This window comes from Thunnus albacares, chromosome 8 (genome assembly GCF_914725855.1).
Source record: "Thunnus albacares chromosome 8, fThuAlb1.1, whole genome shotgun sequence".
Lineage (NCBI taxonomy): Eukaryota > Metazoa > Chordata > Actinopteri > Scombriformes > Scombridae > Thunnus > Thunnus albacares.
The window spans coordinates 27,373,744-27,392,465 of record NC_058113.1 but is presented as its reverse complement, the minus strand read 5'-3'; the positions used below and the strand labels follow the sequence as shown (position 1 = coordinate 27,392,465).

Genomic DNA, 18,722 nt, shown 5'->3' with positions numbered 1-18,722 from the left:
ACACTCCAAGCTCACTTTGTCCCCATTCATCTCTTTTTCCCCCCTCTCAGCACATTGAATATCACCTTCACAGCCAGGTGGAGAGGCAGTACTACACTTCTGAATGAAGCAGGTGCATGGAGAGATGTCCAGCATCTCATTTCCCCCCACAGTGTTTATTTATTCACACTCTGAGTGAAGAGGGCCTTAAAGAGCAACCTGGAGAGTTTCTTTTGTAGCCCGTTAGACTGTTTAGAGCAAAATGCAAGAGAGATCGAAAGTCGGAGAGAGATAAAAAGATGGTGGACTGGGGAGTTATGGGAGTGAGGGGGCGTAAGAGTAAAAATCACAGCTACTACTACTACTATGACATGCACAAATTAATCTCGGAAAAAAATGTTTTTACTTCTTCTTGAAGACTTTTTCATGAGGAAGTTATGCGATAAAAAGTGAATAATGACTTGATTACGACATGGACTTGGCATGAACAACCCACAATGTGTTGTTCGGCGTAGGCGTGTAACGGCACAAAAGCAGCCTGGACACTGAAGTCTTTACATACCTGCTCACCATGACCTCACAGAAATATCTCATGAATGGTTGCTTATTCTGTTTTTTTATGACCATTAGCTTTTGTATTATAGTGTTGTATGTCATGTTGTTTTTGTTCTTTAGATGAATGCGTTATATATATAGGCAACATTGGCAGAGACAAACTTTTTTTTTCCTCATGGATGTGTTTATTGACAGGCAGGAAACGCTTCAACCTACATGCCTGATGGGAAATTCAAGGCTTTACTTTTGTCAAGATTTACGTGACATTTTGATGGAGACGTATCTAGAATAGGAGAGTTATAGTTAAAAGACGTCGGGTAAGTGAAAGAGAGATGCGAACAGAGAATGAGGGAGAGAGTGTGAGCGAAAGAGAGAAGCAAAGAGAGTTGTGGGAGTGAGTGTAAGCGAGTGGGAGACTGAGAGCGAGAGAGCGGTAGAGAGGGAGATCGTGTGAGAAGGCTACTGTGCAGCTAAAACAGGCAAACCCAACTTTGCTATTGGCCAAAGCCTGAATGGCCTCAAGCTGTTCCTGTCATTCATCTGTATTTATTTGCAACTTGAGTGTGACTCCGACCCATTCAGAATCTTAGGGGAAATCCTCTCCACATTGAAATGTAAAAGACAAACTCTCTTTTAACATAAGAGTTTTCAGTTCCTAAGACATTTTCATTGATTTTTACAATGAAATCCAACATTTTTGCCTTGCTTTTTTTTTTTTTTTTGCATAGTTTCAATTTAAGCCTTTGGCATGTTTTTGCCGCATGGAATATTGTCAAGGTTTGCTCAAAGGTTTTTCTGAGTTGCATTCAGATTCATTCAAGTATATGCAAATGAATGACTGGGACATCTTGAGGTCACAGTTGTCTTTCCACACAAGTGATGAACATGGATGAACAGCAAAGTACCAAAGTTGAACAGACGGAGCCGTTTATATTTATTGTTTATTGTGTAGTTATTATTAGATTATTAGTTAATCCTTACATGTGTGCCTACATGTGTTTGTCTTTGTTAATGCCAAATCGAGTTTGTCTGCTTATTTAAAGAGTTTGAATATGTGTTTGGCATCGAGATCAAGGCGTGTTTAGAGAAAGAAGGTAAAGGCCACATAGAAGAAGAGAGAGATTAAAAATCAGGTGGATGATTTTGAATTCGGAGAGACAGAGAAAACATCACAGAGATCTAGAAGTAAAAATAGAATAAGCGAGTGTGAGAGAAGATGGAGGAGTGAGAGGGGAACAGGAGAGAGGTGAATGGTAAAAATGTGATTGTAGAACAGATAAATTTGTGTTTTAATCCCAGATAGGGGAATATCGAGGATGAAAGGATTGAAGAGTGACAGTTTGCAATGCAAAGAGGAGGGGGGTGAAAGGCACAGAGGTAGAGATAAAAGGTTTTTTTTGGGGGGGTAAGAGGAGTATGAATGAGAAGGCCACATCTAGGAAGAAGCAGAGAGAGGGAGCCAGAGAGCGAAGGGGTGGAGGGCAGAGAAACAGATGGGCAGAAGGAGGAGGGGAGAGATAGATGGGAAAGGGGAGGGGGGGGTTGAGAAGAGGCTGCCAGGAGTTAGTGCAGAAAGTTGGACTTCATTGGGATTCATGGCGGGATGATGGCCACATCGATCCCTCCCTCCCGCTTTAGACATATTGCATTTTGGTTTTTTATCTCCGAAGTCAGCTCATGTACAGAGCTGACACCTACAGTATATCTGTAGACCCCAGGTTTCCCATTATGATAGGTCCAGATTTTTTTCCCAGTCCATCATAATACAATGCGCACATGCCATGTGCATTGAACGAGTTATTGGCTGCTGTCCATACTGGCCATGAAGCAATCCCTTCGTAGTGCAACTCTAAAAGATTGGGCCCAAAATCCACTGTCCTTGTTCTGTGAAAAAAAGTTCACCTGACGCTGAAATGAGGGTGCAGCAGTCTGTGTTAGCCCAATGAATTTGGTATCCTCCGAAACAATCAAAAAGGTCTTTTTTGTGCCAAATCCCCTTTTTGTGTTTCCTCAGACAGTATTTCACATGTCCTGGTTGTTGCATATAGGATTGTTGCCTGGACAAAATACTAGACTGGCTATCTGAGACAGCTGAAATTACATATTAGCCTTGGTTGAACTTAAAGATCCCTTTGAGACGTGTACCCCCTCGAGACAAGGTTTTTCCACACACACAAAAACATCCAATTATCTAATTTAAATCCTGAAAATTACATCTCCTCCTTCTCCCTCACTGAAAAATGCAAATATGCAATTATTGTTTATTTCAAAAGATTAACTGCTAGACATGTCTTTTACATTACTGAAAGTCCATTCTCATTGTGCGTACACTGCAGGCTTCAGGTTTCCACATCACGCTTGTGTAAGTTGCATACTGGAACATAATAAGCTTCCAAACTAGTGGTGTGAAGTCACAAATAATGCTTAAAGTCCCACCCCTTGAACTCAGATTTTTGATGAGCACAGACAAACTTTCCCCCTTCAGAAGATTAATATTTCTTGTGTCAAAGTCTGCACATACATCATTCTGCACAGTGAAGCTCAAACATCCAACTGATGTAACAATAAGTAAAACACATTTTTGAGTAGAGGGGGACTTTAAGACTTCATTTTTGCACAGAATGTGAACCGTGGATTTTGTTCCCCGTTTCTTAAGGTGTCGCTATGCTTGTTAGATTATTGAATGACACCTGAAACCCCCTCATCCCACACCTTCCTGTTGTCGTAATTGAAAGGGCTGTGTCTTACAATTTCTGTTACTTTCTGAAACTGACGATACATCGATCCTTGCCCACGTCACACAGCGATTAGCCAGGTGTGCGGAGGTGAGGAAGCCTGTCGGAATCAAACTTCTCTCTCAAGCTCTCTTTTTTCCATTCTTCCCAATGATACTGTACTATTTGGACCAGGTGTAAGCACTCCTGCTTTTAGATGTGTTTGGACTACACATTATATGAAGTAGTTGTTATCCCTTTCCAGCATACCCAAGACTTTACAGTGTAGTTGCGTTTGGAAGGCGTCATGGCCGATATGGAAGAAGGAATGATTACAGCAATCAACGGCCTTGTCAATGTACATATGGCACGTGAATATTGTATTAAAACAGACTTGAAAAAATCTGAACCTATCCAAGATATGGCTATTGTGAATGTAAAAACACAGATTAATTCCTGTGGCACGATACATTGATGGTATATTTGGTACCTTTTGATGTGTTTGACAATGTTGCAGAGCTTGGATTACTGCATACATACTCAGTGCCAACTTACGCTCACGGTATGTGTGTATATATAGTTAGAGATGGAAAGAGAAAAGGAGAGGGGGAGGGATGGAGAGACAGAAACAGAGAGAGTAAGAGAGTGAGAGGGAGGTTCAAGTCAGTATTTCATGGATGGCTGTGTTGCTATGGGAACAAGATGTGGGCTCCCTATTCCCAAAAAAGTGTCCTCCTTCCTTCCTCCCTTCCTTCCCTTTTTCCCTCTCTCTGTCTCTCATCACTTCATTTCTCTCTCTTCTTCTATCTCGGCATCCACAGCATCTACACCTCTCTCTCCTCTTCCCTTTCCCCCCCGATCACATCCCAACACATGCCTCCTCTCTCAATCTCTCGTCCTCCCCTCTGTCATCCATCCTTTCCCCGCCCACTCATTCACCTTTCTCTCTGTCCATACCCTTCCTCTCCTCCTCCTCACTCTTCCCCCCATTTTTCTTCTCTCTCTGTCTCTCTGTCCTCCCCTCTCTGTCTCTCTTTCCATCCCTGTTTTTCCCTGTCTCTCTGATCCCTCTGTCTCTTTAACACTCACTTATATTCTATTCTTTTCTCGGTTGTCATGGCAATAGGCTGGGGGCGTGAGGGAGCGAGCGCGAGCAAGCGAGCGGGAGTGGGTGTTTCGGAAGTGACATCTCTTGGGCAGTAACCTTGTTTCCTGTGTGGTGGAGTTGGGGGCGGATTCAAGGCGCTAGCAGTGCAGCAACAGTGACGCCGTGTGGACGCTTTGGGTGAGCAATGGGGAACCCGGGACGCGCTGTGCGAGGGCTGGGTGAATGATCTGATAGGTGAGAATACTCTCTCTCCATCTCTCCCACTCGCTCTGTCACACACACATACACACATGTACCTACACACACACACACACACACACCTTTATCCCCATCCTCCCCCCTTCTCATCTACAACATCATCTCAACATTTCTCCTTCATGAGTGAAGAGGATTCATTATAGTAGGTGAAATTAAAAAGGGATCAAAGCTTTTGCCGGGATTCACACAGCAGGTAGAGTGTATGAGAAGAGCAGCTTTTTACATATCTTTTTGTCTTAGTCTAAACGGAGAACCACACACATTTCCTTACATTATAGTGGCAGCTGGTGAGTGTGCAAGACCTTTTTTGCTTAAAAGGTCATGACTAAAGTGATAAGGAACAACATTTTTATTACAGAAGCCTGATGTTTTAGCTCTGCTGTAACCTAAAGAGAATTTAAAATACCTAGAAAAGTAGTATAGTATGGAGAGGAAGTACAGTTCTGCCTGCATCCAGCAGACATGAAGGAACACTATCATCAATTTCCAGTCGTGTTTCTGTATACCCGACAAATTTAAGTCCCATAAATCTCTCCTTTTAGCTCTATTTTGGTTTCCACCAACTCATGGGAAAAATATCTGGCTCTTTAGCTCACTACGTGTTTGACTGTCTATACCTGCTATTGTAGTCACTAACTTTGTCTGTCTGCCATTTGGTGCTGGGCAGGTAACATACAGACTGCTTATTTGAGATTTTTTGCCACCTGCTGCTGCTGGAAATGGGGTTAAGGAGATCAGAATTTGCAAACCGTAAACAAAAATAATGAGGCTAAAACTCGCGGAGCTGCAGAATGATCATTCTCAGTGGGTTTGTCACTACAAGCATCCACTCTCGCATTACTCATTTGATCTATTGTTTATGTAAAAAACTATTGATTGGTGGTGCATTTAACTGAAATACTTTGGTACATCTTTGATTTTGTGACTGCCCTTCAACTTGAAGTTGACAAATACACACATACAGGCGCATTCAGAGTGAGTATCGTGCAGGAAATTTTTAGCTCACATAAAACTGTTTCATACATGTACATAGTAAGACAATAGTTTCTATTTTTGCCAGTGTGCAGTTGCTTTGGTCTTGTGGTCATCAAAAGGTGAATTCAAGTCGGAACCAATTTACGATAAGTTACTTGAGGTGACCAAAAGTTTATAAAAAATCTGCATATTAAGTACATTCTAATTTCTAGATAATTTGTAGTGCATTATTGCTTTCTGTCCCAACTTTGGAAAAGATGTGAAGAAATTATCCTTTGTTGCAAAAATGGCAAATAGCGGTGTATTTCTGTTTCTGCATAGTATAATTCTAATGTATAGCTGGGAGAGCAATGGTCTGCTGTTGGGGACGTGTACAATCTGAAGATGGACATCCACTGAGCATTACACACTGTTGTAAATTACAGATGCTAAATACAGATAAACCAAACTAAAAATAAATGTGGAACAACTCAAACAATTCAAAGTGTGTTTTAATGTGTCCTTTTAATTTAGTTCATCGTGGTATTTTTGCTGCTGTGTCAGCTAAGCAGAATGCAAACTAGAAACTTCAAATACTTAAGCGAAAATTTGTAGAAACAGGTGTTTAAACATCAACCGAATGTGTCAAAGTCCACATTATACCCAGTCTAATTACAAAAAACAAACTACCCTTTATAATGTGATCATTAAAATGACATTAAGTAGTCAGCTGTAACTGCAGCAACACAGATACAACTTATCTCCTACTCAAGTCTGACACCGCCTCCGACTCCACCAGTACCCTTGAGTGATGGTATCCTGTAATTGGCACAAATAAAGTCACATTTTCACAACAGAGGTACCTAATTAAAGCGGAGATCCAACAGAAATGTCTGGTGCAGAGGTATTTTCATGATGCAAAATGCTGTAATAGCACTGTTGCTGTCATTTTCATAGCTGAAAAATTGGTTGCTGGTTGATTGCTCGTAACACCATATAGTACTTCATCTTTGAGCTATTTGGGGAGAAGATGTGGTGGGGGGAGATGGTTAGTTTGGAAGCGCCTTAAATTGCACAGGCTGGACAGTACATTTTTAAAGCCAGAGGTCTCACCACCCTGTAAGGTAATCATTGAGTAATTGGTATTGATCAGCAGTCCTATCAAACTCCCACATATATTTTTGAGTAATTTTCTGCCATGAAGCAGAAAAATTATACTGAGCACATTTTAATGAAGTAAAGCCTGATTTCTGAATGCAGACTATCATTATTTATTGTGCTGCATGTTCAAGCCAGCCCGCTACCATAGCCAAAACTGATGTAAGTCTAATGAAGTAGAGTTTCTCCTTCGCAGCATATAGAAGAAGTTGAGGGCATGACCAATGTGCTTGTTCAGCTAGAAGACTCGTTCTTCTGGGCCTCTGTGACCCCTCTGCTGACACTTGACAGCCCCCCTTGACTCAGCACTGACAGCTGCCTACTGTACTGCACATATGCACCACTCTGACTCACGGCTTGTCAAAGTGCAGTGTTGCATCTATTCTAACTACCATCCATATATTAATTCTTGGCATCTGTATTCCATTGGTTTATTTTCCAGTGATTTTTTTTTTTTGGAAGGCAGTAATATGTGACAGTGGTGCAGCTGAGGTCACAGTAACGACATGTGCACTGTGTGATGCTCTCTTGCCTAGAAAGTAAGATGCTTTGGTTTGCCATGCTTGCAGGAGTACATTATCTGCCCCGGGCGGCCCAGGGATATTGCAAGCTTTATTTTTAGCGCTGTTTTGGAGCTCAGCGATGTGTATAAATCAACATTAGGCCTGTCGGGTTCCAGTAATGACAACGTTGACTAAGGCTGACCAGTCATCCGATTGGTGCATGGCACTCTTCTTTGTAAACTGCTAAGGTTGGCAGAAAATGGAAAAGAGCCCACAGAGAGGGAAGGAGAGAGAGGAACAGAAGGCAGAGTAAGGAAAATACAGAGATCAGACCGTAGAGAGCGAATGAAAGACAGAGTGAGATAGAGGAAGATGAGCGGAGAAAAGAGGCATCTCAGCATTTCTGCTTGTGCCAAATCATTACAGTATATTCATGCAACGTAGAGCTGTGCCTGTGCACTCTGTACGTACGAATGGACAGACAGAAGAATGAGTCTGCTCATTGAAATTCTGTCCACTGCGCTTCACAGGCCCTTAATAGGCAGCCTCGGGGGTGGAGAGGTAGGCCTACAGTAGAGTAGCGCAGATTGGGCTGTGGATGATTCATGCTGCTATCCCCCAGTGAATATCTCAGCATCATGACTTTGCTCTGCACAGTTGCAAAGTTTGGATTCAAGGGGCTTAGGTGCTTTTCTGGAGAAAGAGAAAGCATGCCACAAAGTGCAGTGTTTCTGTAGATTCATATTGCACTCGCTCTGCATCTATCACATCTGCTTTTACAGTCGATCTGTTGACACTCCCATCCAGAATCAAGAACAATTCATAAAAAGAGTGGAATAAGTCAACAGTGACAGATCACCATATTTGCCTTTCCCCTCGTTATGTTAAAATATATGGGAGGTGCCAACAGCTAGAAAATGATAGTTTTGTTTGATGCAAGTCATAACATTTTATTGTTTCCCTTTGCAACAGAAATATTTTGCTATGAAGCCTTTGAAGATAAAATTTCCAGACAACCCACTGTGCAACATAACAGCTCAGAGCATATTAATCAAATATAAAACCTTGGAATACTTTTTTTCAGCCGTTAATCCATGGTTGTGGAGATGTATTGATGACACATCCATTCCAGTCATAATCTTGTCAATATTTCACACAATATTTCATAGAAATAGTATTCGGAGTGTTCTGGATTGCTGTCAACAACTAGATGTAACCAACTTCGGAGAGCCACAATGGAATTGAGCCACTAAGCTTGTGTGTTTTAAACATCGAATACAATATCAATCAAATAGCTGCCAAAACCCCCTAAATTAATGGTGTTATTTGGTGGTATAAAGACTGTTGTTTTACAACACTGTACAGTCTTTCCCACTCACCCACCTCCTCCCTTTATTTCTTCTCCTCATGTCGCTTGCATTTTTGAATATGAAACAGACACAAAAGTTCATCTGAAGCTATCTTACCCTTTAATGCAGCCCAATCACAGTGGCCCATTCATGGCTTTGAGTTTCTGTTCATATTCCACGCCGTCCATATTAATTAGCTGTGGTTGTTTAGGAGCTCATCTATATTTCAGCAGCTTGATTCATAATTCAAAAAGGAACCTGAAAGATCAACTGAGTTGTTATTTTGCAACAATGAGACGGTTGCCTGTTGTGCTTTTCCACTCCGGCTTGGTAGAGAAGCATCAAGAGAGGGGGAGAATCTGAGAAGTGATGATGCAGTAAAATAATCAGATATGACATGCTGTAGTGTTGCACTTCAGGCTGCAGGTGACTGTTTCTGGCTTACTTTTCAAGAGGAGAGAGTTCAGAGCTTCAGTCTATCACCTACATGATCTATTTCCTGTGTCAAATACTTGTATGTTTTTAAAAAAAAAAAATTAAGCAAAGGGTCAGTGGTCATTGGATTTTCAGTCAACTTTGTGTATTGGGTCAAACTAACAGCAGTTTTCTCTCTCCTTGTCTGTGAGTGTGTGTGATTGTGTGAAAATGTGTGTGTGTGTGTGTGTGTGTTCTGGTCTTGTAGTACAGCCTGCAGATGTTGGAAGTGTGAATTTGGCTTTTCCTTGGTGAAAGAGGTGTGAGCCACTGGGGGGATGTTACTTTGACTGACTCACAGACTGCTTTCTCTCTTTTTCTACTGCTTTCTCAACTTGTTTACCTGAAGATTTTGATTAAAATCATATTTCGCCGATTCTTTAACTTGTTTTAAGTGCAAATTAGTTTACATCTCCCTGTCTGGTCCAGCACTGTAGATGTAATTTTGATGCTAGTGGAGTGGTGATCTGCCTCTGGGAGATATTGACACCTTTTCTTTTTAGCTTGGAATATCAAGCAAAGTTTTAAAACAAGTACAATTATCTCAGCCTGTTGGCAATATTTTTCCCGTTTGAAGATGGCCTATTGTAACTAACTTGTTCCCAGCGATGTTCCACTGGACCGTTTCTAAAAGAGAGGAGAGTCTTTGAATTCCAACATCAGGCGAGATAAAGTGAGAGAACTGCCTCGAGATGTTTGCTTTTGTATCCATAGCTGAAAACTATAAAATACTCTGTGGCATAATCTCAAGCATGTGAGAGATGATGCTGTTGCCTTTTGCTTCATGGAAAAGAAATAAACATGTCCAAAGCTTAAACAGAGATAATAAATAAAGAGTCTAAGGAGGGAGAGGAAATGTAAGGTTAATATTAGAACAACAGATGCATCAAGAGAGGCCCTTCACATGCAGAAGAGAGAGTACGATGCATTGAGTGAGAAAGAGAAGGGACAAAAGTATAAAAATGGAAATAAACATCAAAAAGTATTTGAAGACCACAAAAATACAGTAAATATGAATTAAATTTGTTGGAAAAATGTAAAAAAAAAAACACAGTATTATGCTGTTCCCATGGTATATTGCCTTAAAGGGAATCTATTATGCTTATCCTGATTTTAAGTCATATATAGACAATGTCAGATGTTCATATTAAAAGTGGCCAAAGTGTGAAATAATGAGTTAAATGTATGTTAGAAGTAATCCTTGTGAGCAAAAAGCACCAGCTTCAGACTGTTCTGAACACTCGGTTTCCAACGGATCTTTTCTACTTTCAGCCCAAGCTGATGTCAGTTCGTGACGGATTTCTTTATATGGTCATCTGCTCCACACACAGTGCATGAGTTTACTGCTCTGCTCCACTAACATGGCATATGGCATTTCTCTATTGTTTTGGTGGGTAGTCACGCTGAGCCATGACTTGAGTCGAGCTGGCATGCTGTGAGTGTTTTTCCATTACACAACAGGCAAGTAAAAACTAGTTTACCTGTTGGAGGTTGTTGGTCATCTGCAGCTCTTCATCAAATATCATCATCACTGCGGCTGTTTCAGCTTGAACTATTCCTCCCTGCATTATTTCTAACTGATCCACTGAACAAAGAGCTCTAAATATTTCCATATGTTGTTGTTGTGTCAACTGGTTTTTAGCACCACTAACGAAGCTCTGCTAATTCGGTGAGGAACACGTTTCATTCCCTGTAAATTCTTCACAATAAAAGTCTCTGGTTATTTAGTCATCTAGAAGCTTTTAATATGAAGTAGAAAATGTTGGGTTTTCATCAGCAGTAACTTAACATGACTCTGAGCTTCTGGAAAGCTGGCCAATCAGAACAGGGTGGGCTCATTGGGGCTCTTTATGCAGCCTCCTATGACTGGCTGCATAAAGAGCCAGTATAAGATAAATAAGAAGTTTTCTGAACTGTGAATCATGCAAAGCTACTCTAGTGGAGTCCCAGAATAATGCTAGAAATGAGCATAATAGGCCCCCTTTAAGTTAAAGCATAAGTTAAAACACTGTAATAAGGCCAGAACATTTAGACAGCAGCAAAAGAAAATATAAAGCAAAAGAAAATACAAAGTGCCTCATTAACCAAAGGTCCCTAGCCACACATTTTTCACTTAAGATGAGGTCAAACAGCTACCTGGAAAAGATCCATTTTAATGTCTCCAATATCGTGTGATCAATTCCTTTAATTATCTGAGGCACAGAGCCTTCGGATATCATTTTAATTTTTTTCTATATCTTCTTAAATGATCTTTGGAATCGAGGATAACATCAAAGATAATTTGTACCCCTGCCAAGGAGATTCTAGTTTAATTTTTCTGTCTGTCTGTCAGCAGGATATCTCAGAAACCTCAGAACAGATTTATGTTAATGTTGGTGGACAGGGCAGCCTCAGGCTAAGGAAGAGCTTATTAGATTTTGGTTGTGAGCTAGATCTAGGACTTCTTCAATTAGACAATTATCATTTTTAACAGTTTTAACAGTGATAGAGAATTTCCAATCCGAAGGGTGTGTTTGCAGAGTCACTATCAAGTGCCTTACAAATGAAACTCAATCAGTGAAGATTTTGTATGATGGAAGCTGTACACTCTGTTTTATTTGCTTCCATACATGATTTTCTCATCCTAATACAGCTTTACATTTGTCTCAGGACTGAAATTCTTCCGATTTGTGTGAATGGGGTTGAGGTCAGGACGATTATTCCTGGATCAATGAATTATAACAAATAATGAAAAGATGAAGTATTTTGAGGTGTTTAAGCATTATAGCTGATAGCTGATGGAAAAAATCATAATGCTTTGAGTAGCACGAGAGCATGGCTGTAGGTCCAACCATACGTGACTCATGTCCAGTCCTTTTTGACTTGAACTGCTCCAACCGGTGTTTTTTGTTTTTTTGTTTGTTTTTGAGCCGTCCATAATCAGCTGTGTAGAAATTTTATATTCTGTGAGCCTTAAGGTCCTCTCATCTGTGCTATACGTGTGTGTGGAACAAGCAAATATTGGTTTTGTCAATGCAAGACCTATTTGTATTATTGTTTAATCATTTTTATTGTGTTTTTTTTTTTTACAGGAATAGTTTTCTTTCTTGTAATAGTGATACTAATCTCATATGTATCCATTAAATATAAAGTTATAGTCAGGGGATGGTTAGTTTAGCTTACCATAAAGACTGGAAATAGCTAATTTGCTCTATCCAAAGGTAAAAAAATTAAAGCTTATTACAAGTTTGTTACAAAAACAGAAGTGTTAAAACAACAAGTTGTGGTTTTATGGGGGCTCAAGTGAGTGGACTACTACTACATTTGGAAAGAGCAAGGCTCACTGTTTCCCCTTGATGTCAGTGTTTATGCTAAACTAAGCTAACCATTTCCTGTCTGTAGCTTCATACTGAATGGACATAGAGTGTTATTAATCTTTTCATCTAATTTTCGGAAATGAGCGTATTTCCCAAAATGTCAAACTATTCCTGTAAACCAGAGAGCCTGTTTTTTTTAAATATCTTGTGTCATTACCAGTGCTCATTGTTTTATTTATTTCATGCTGTAGTTTTTAAGGCCTCTAATATACTTTCATTGTGGTTGCCTGTGCATCTTGTTTGACAAGTGGTCTATAAATAAATGTATATTATTATCTAACACGCCAGAAGCAGGTTCTGTTTCTAGCATTCTCTGCTCGTTGTTTAAGTAACGTGTGATGACCTCATTAAGCAGACCTATCAAACACACTCTAATGACACCTGACACTGATGTTATGAGGACAGACATGTCACAGCATCACAGCCCTCCTACCGATGATCCTAACTGACCTTCTCTTTCCTCCCTCTCTCTCCTCTCCTCCCCTCCTCCCCCCTGACCCGTCTCTCCTCCTCCTCTGCTGTCCAGATGCAAGGTGTGCCGTCCCCCCCTCCTATCATCATCACCATCATCGCTCTCACGCCCACTCCTTCCACGCTCCCTCCTACGACCGCCCTGCTCCCGAACGTCCCTCCTACGACCGTCCTTCCTACGACCGTCCCTCCTACGACCGTCCTTCCTACGACCGTCCTTCCTACGACCGCCCTTCCTTCGACCATCCCTTGCACGAGCGCCCCATCTACGACCGCCCCTCACACGATCGCCCACCCCGTGACCACTGGAACCCCCGTCTTCGCGTGAGCACCGGAAATCAGCTCTACATGTTGGACCAGGAAGAGGTATTGTACTCCACACACCAGGAATACACAGATACTGGTTTCACACAGAGGGGATGGAAGCCAAATTTGCTAAACTTTAAAACCAAGACACATCAGTCAAATACAAATTGCTACCAGTGAGCTGTGAGCTGGTAAATTTAAGATTTAACATTTTTTATTGAAGGGGGTTGGTTTCCACCAGGTCGCCAATTTGAATCCTTGGACCATTTGGTCTGGGTGGAGAGAGAGGGTGGTATCATAGATGCCTTCTTTGTCTGAGTTTATTGGGAAAATAGAGGTTAAATACTTTATTTAAGCCTCCCATTATGCAGTGTAGTTTAGATTGTTAAAAAGTACACCATATTATATTGTACATACTTACAGTAAACATTCCACTTAATATACTGATAGCACATTTACACATTACATTTAATTACATATTGCAGGAGGGTTTACTCTCGTTGCAATATGTCTTGCTTTTGTAAGTAATATTCATAGTAAAAAGAAAAGAAATGTAACATGTTACTGTAAAAGTAAATCACTTTGAGCTGCATTTCATGTATGTAATAATTTATATAAATAAAGTGTATTAATAATATTATTATAACTAGGGTTGGGTTTTGATAGCTGATTTGATTTTGTATCCGGTTCCAAGTTTGTAAGAAACCCACATTTATTTATTTAAAGGTCTCCTCCAGACATTTTTAAAGATAAAATGCTATAAAATGCTCTGTTTGTAATAATAATTTGTGTTTGATATGGCTTTTCTCAAAAAAAAATGTTCCTTAAAATGACATCTATTGCTTCTCACTCATCCAGTGATATTTTTTAAAATTTCAAATTGATAAAAATTTCACCCACTTCACTGAAAAGTCCATTCTCAGTATATGTGAATTGGAGGCATCAAGTTTCCACGTCATATTTCTGTTAGTTGCGTACTGGATCACTAGTTGTAATGTCACAAATAATGCTCGTACTGTACTGCTTGTCTTATACTGAGATTTTCAATGAGCACAGAGAAACTCACCACTTTCAGTAGATGAATGTAAAAACAGCTCATAACATCATTCTGCACAGTGAAGCTCAAGTAACAAGAAGCAATAAGAAAAGCACATTTTTGAATGGAGGGGGGGTCTTTGAGTTCTGAGTCTATAAAATGACTTAATTGATTTTTTTGGCCACTTGAGGGCAGCATAATAAGGTGTAAACACAACATTGACAGAGTATCTATCACCTTATAAACTTGGCAAACATTTTATCAAACAGTTTCTTTTTTCATCCAGCAGACACAAAGCAACATTATCATTCATTTTGAGTCAGGTCACCTGGCAAATGTAAGTTCCATTTTCAATTTCCTCCACCAAGTCCTGAGGGAAATATGTGGCTGCTTAGCTTCTAAATGCTCAGTGCTGTTCACCAGCTAGTTGATAACTTTGCCTGTCTGCTGTGTGGTTTTGGGCAGGTAGTGTACCTATTATTCATATAAAAATATTGATTAGTTCAGCTTTAATTAATATTTGTTCTCTTCAGTCTTTTTTATTACCAGTGAACATGATACAAAACATTCACAGTCATTCAACTAAACAGCTAATATGTAATCTACCCGGCAAAACCTAAGGTTTAGTTCTTTGAATAAATTTCCTTGTTCATAAGTATCAAGTAATTTGTGACGTAATTCTTGGAAGGCAAACCTAAAGAGTTTGGAAAAGGGCTTTAAAGACTGTGATTTGATAAGCAGATTAAACTAAAATTTTAACTCTAGTTTCAAATATTACAGTAATTCTGAGACAGTTCTGTCTTGATCAGTATGTGATGTGAGAGAAAAAAAAATACTTCACTCAGACTCCTGTCTTTCTGGGTAAAACATAGGTTGACGTCATTGTCAGGATGGCCTATTAGCAGATAGTTTCACAGTCTTTGTGCTACTTAAAGAACCCTACTTTTCAGCTAATATCTGTTAAAAAGGAGGTCAGAAAGATAATATATCCAGAGTTTATCCCAGAAGCTTGAACTTCCTCGGATCGCTGTCGCCTCAGGCTTACTTTTGGGGGTTCAGTTTCAAGGGCAGTTGTTAATTCTGTGGGAACCTGACTATGACTGGAAACTTTTGGCCAGTGTTTGCATTGTTCAATTGGATCATAATTGTGTAAACAGTAACCTAAAAGAAACAAAAACAAAACTTTCAACTGTGATGTGGAGTTATTTTGGACTTTTTTTGAGTTCTCACTTTATCAACCTGCCTGACCTAAAGTGACATGAACTTGGTTTTACACACAGATGATGTCATAACTTTACTAGAATAGTAAATGCAAGGCAAAAGTGGAGAAACAAAAGTTGTGCCCATATATAAAGTTTTAAATGCATACCACATTAACTGTTCTTTAAAGAATAAGACTAGTGATATTCTATATTTTTTTTTATTATTTCCAACAAATCCCATGAAAGACCCAAACCAGCAATTGAATTGATCCTACTGAAAAGTACTCTGTTTGTAGCTAAAGCCTGATATAGCTTATTCCTATGTGTCATGTTTCAAAACACATCAGTGAGCCACACAGATACACTGGCTTCCATTATTGCCATGAACACGGGTACTATAGTTTATTTTGAATCAATCCCACTTACACCATCCTGCTGCCATAAGTACTCACTTCAGCACCAAATGTGTATTAATCTGAAGCCAAAAATAGAAATGTGCTATTTACTCCTGTTTGAGTAATATTTGATTAAGACTTCAGCGCCCAGCATTTTAAGGAAATTACTTTTTATTTAAAAAGTAAATAAATTATGTATTTGTGACCAATTTTTTAAAAGTCACATTTTCAATAGGAGTCAATAGGCATGGGAGGTACAGACAGGGAAGTATGAAAGTATTGACAAAAGGACTTGGTTTTGTTCATTTAATGGGATTTGTTACAATTAGACAAATACAGAATAATGCCAAACTTATCCTTTAATGGTTGTTTGGATTCCTACTGTTTATTTGTTGAATCAGCCATTGCAACACTTGGTCCGTCTATAAAGTGTGATACTACAGGGTAGGAATGCCTAGTAAAGTCTATTTAAAAAAAACTTCATTGGCATTGTCAGCCAGAACCAGTGCAGCCCACTTCTTAATAGCAAGTGTACAGAAAGCATCTCCAAACAGGGTAAATATGTTGTTTCCATGCTTTATGATAATGGATATATTAATTAATTTAAAAAACAACCTTATGGATAACAAGTTTAAAGTGCTTAAGGATATATTTTTCCCTCAATAGTTTTATTTAAATATAACTTACTGCTTACTTGTTTACTTACTGGAAAGAAAATTAAAGTGCCAGTTTAAGTCTGACATATGCAGTAAATAGCTGGAAATATTTTTAATGAAAGCTCTACTCTTTGGGGGAATGATTTAGCAGGCCTTCTGTTTTCAGCTGTTTTAACACATGCACAGCTGGGAAGCTTCATAGTGACACTGCTATCTTCTGCTGTTAAACCAGCATTATATTCTGTAACCCCAGCTGACTTTCAGATTACTTAAAATGTACACGGCAGTATATTAGTGTTGATGGACGTGACTGTTTTTGCTCCAAAGTTTGCATATTGATGTACCAAACACAGATGCACAGTGCATGACTGAACCTGCTGATTGTGAGTAAAATCTCATCTTGCTCTTCAGGCCAGTAGAGGGTACTGTCCCCCAGCTTTTTCTACCTCGGCTTTGCAACAAAACTATTTTTACACACAAATAACACAGTTTTATCAAAGACTGAATGACACCATTATAATTATAACACCATCATCAAATCTATAGGTCACCCCCCCCCCCCCCCCCCCCAAATTTAGAAAGTCTGTTAATAGACCACAATATATGCTGACATCATTTTTAAATTAAGCTTTCAACTCTGACAAGTCAGCACTTTATAGAAGTTCATCTGAGTAGCTGCATTCCTGGACATCTGACAATACAGTTGCTCTGGTGTTTTAGTATTTTTTATTGTGTTTTAACTTACTTTTATTGTATTTTTATTGATATCTGCCTCGCTTTTTGTTATGATGTGTTCTACAGTATGTATTTGTGTATGGCATTTGGCACTGAGGCGAATTCCTATGTTCAGCTATGTTGGCAAGGCGATAAAGTAATGAATCTTCATGTGGCCAGTCAAAGCGTACGGGTGGCGACTCTTGCTGTAGTGTGAGTGCACGGCTGCCAATAGTATTTCAAATTATCATCACTCAGAGGAATAGAGCGCGCTGTGATCCCGATAAGAGATCTGTGCTGCTCTGGAGGGATTGAAAGGAGAGCCCAGTTCAATTAATCAGAGCCCTATCCCTGTCTAATTGTGCCAATAAGGCAGCAGCTGTGAATGGATTGGAGGCAGGACTGACGTGCTGATAGCCGTCACCTCGGCGACAACGAGAGGCGTTAAATATTCATGCCTGTCACTCACCTCATGCCGAGCTGGTGTCTCTCTCTTCCTCTCTCTTTTGGACACACATACACACACACACACTCACCCTTCAATTTATTTCTATTCGTTTTAGATGGCTTCAGTGGCTCGGCAAAAAAGCAATCATACTGTACGTTTCCATAGCAGAGATATGGAGGATCAGTGGACAACTTTGCTCTTTTTTTTTTTTTTTTTTCCCTTACCAGTGTTGCTGTTTCCTGCACATTTTGATATCAGCCCATCTTAAATATACAGCTTTCACCTCTCTGATTTTCTGTTTGCTTATATGCTTAGCATCTCAGCTCAGCATCACCCGTCCAATCCCCTGCTCTCTCTCTTCTATCTCTGCCGCCTTCAGGCTCAATTCTCGTTTTAATGCCATCCATCGATCCATCACTCTTACCTTTTCTCCTCTTCTCTCCATCTGTTCCCTCCTATCTCTCTCCTTACTTCATCTAATCCTTCTGTTGTTCCATCTCTTCTCTCTCCCCTCCTACTCTGCCCGATCTCTCACTCTCTGCTTTTCTCCCTCCCCCCTCCTTCTGTCTCCATATTCATTGGTACCATACTTTCTCTCCCTCTCCATCTTTCCTCCCCTCCATCTCTCCCTCTCTCTGGGGTGACTGGCAGGAGTCTTTGGCTCTCCCACAGGCCACCTGTCTCTGTGCTCCTTGTAGCGCCATTCAGTTGCCGCACTGTTTTTTTTTTTTTTTTTTATTGTTGTTTGTTTTGTGAATGACGGCCATCAGAAAGACGCAGGAGGGGCGTCCTCCCGGAGAGCTGAGGTGTCGCTTCGGGGAACAAGACTGCTCTGTTGTGTCTAAAATGTGTCACTTTGGAAATTTGTGTTAATCGTGTGCCCGTGTGTCTCCTGACACCTGGTGTGTTGAGTTCATTGAATTGTTTCCTCATGATGGAGTGCAGACACTTCATAGGGCTTGAATGGGATTACACCCTCGCTGAGATGTCAACACCCTTGGCTCACTTTAATTGCCAAAGATAATAGATATGCTGACAACATGTGTTGTCTGAGTGGCACATTTTGACACTGAGCATCAGAGTAGA

General features: G+C 40.0%; 1 protein-coding gene across 1 annotated transcript in view; it reads left to right on the top strand.

The window, feature by feature from the left end:
• The window catches only part of syngap1b (synaptic Ras GTPase activating protein 1b), a 131,839-nt gene that overhangs the window by 19,154 nt on the left and 93,963 nt on the right, over positions 1-18,722 (top strand). The window contains exon 2 of the mRNA XM_044359207.1: positions 12,935-13,245. Within this exon, the coding sequence (XP_044215142.1) occupies positions 12,935-13,245 (311 nt within the window). The remainder of the gene's footprint in view (positions 1-12,934; positions 13,246-18,722) is intronic.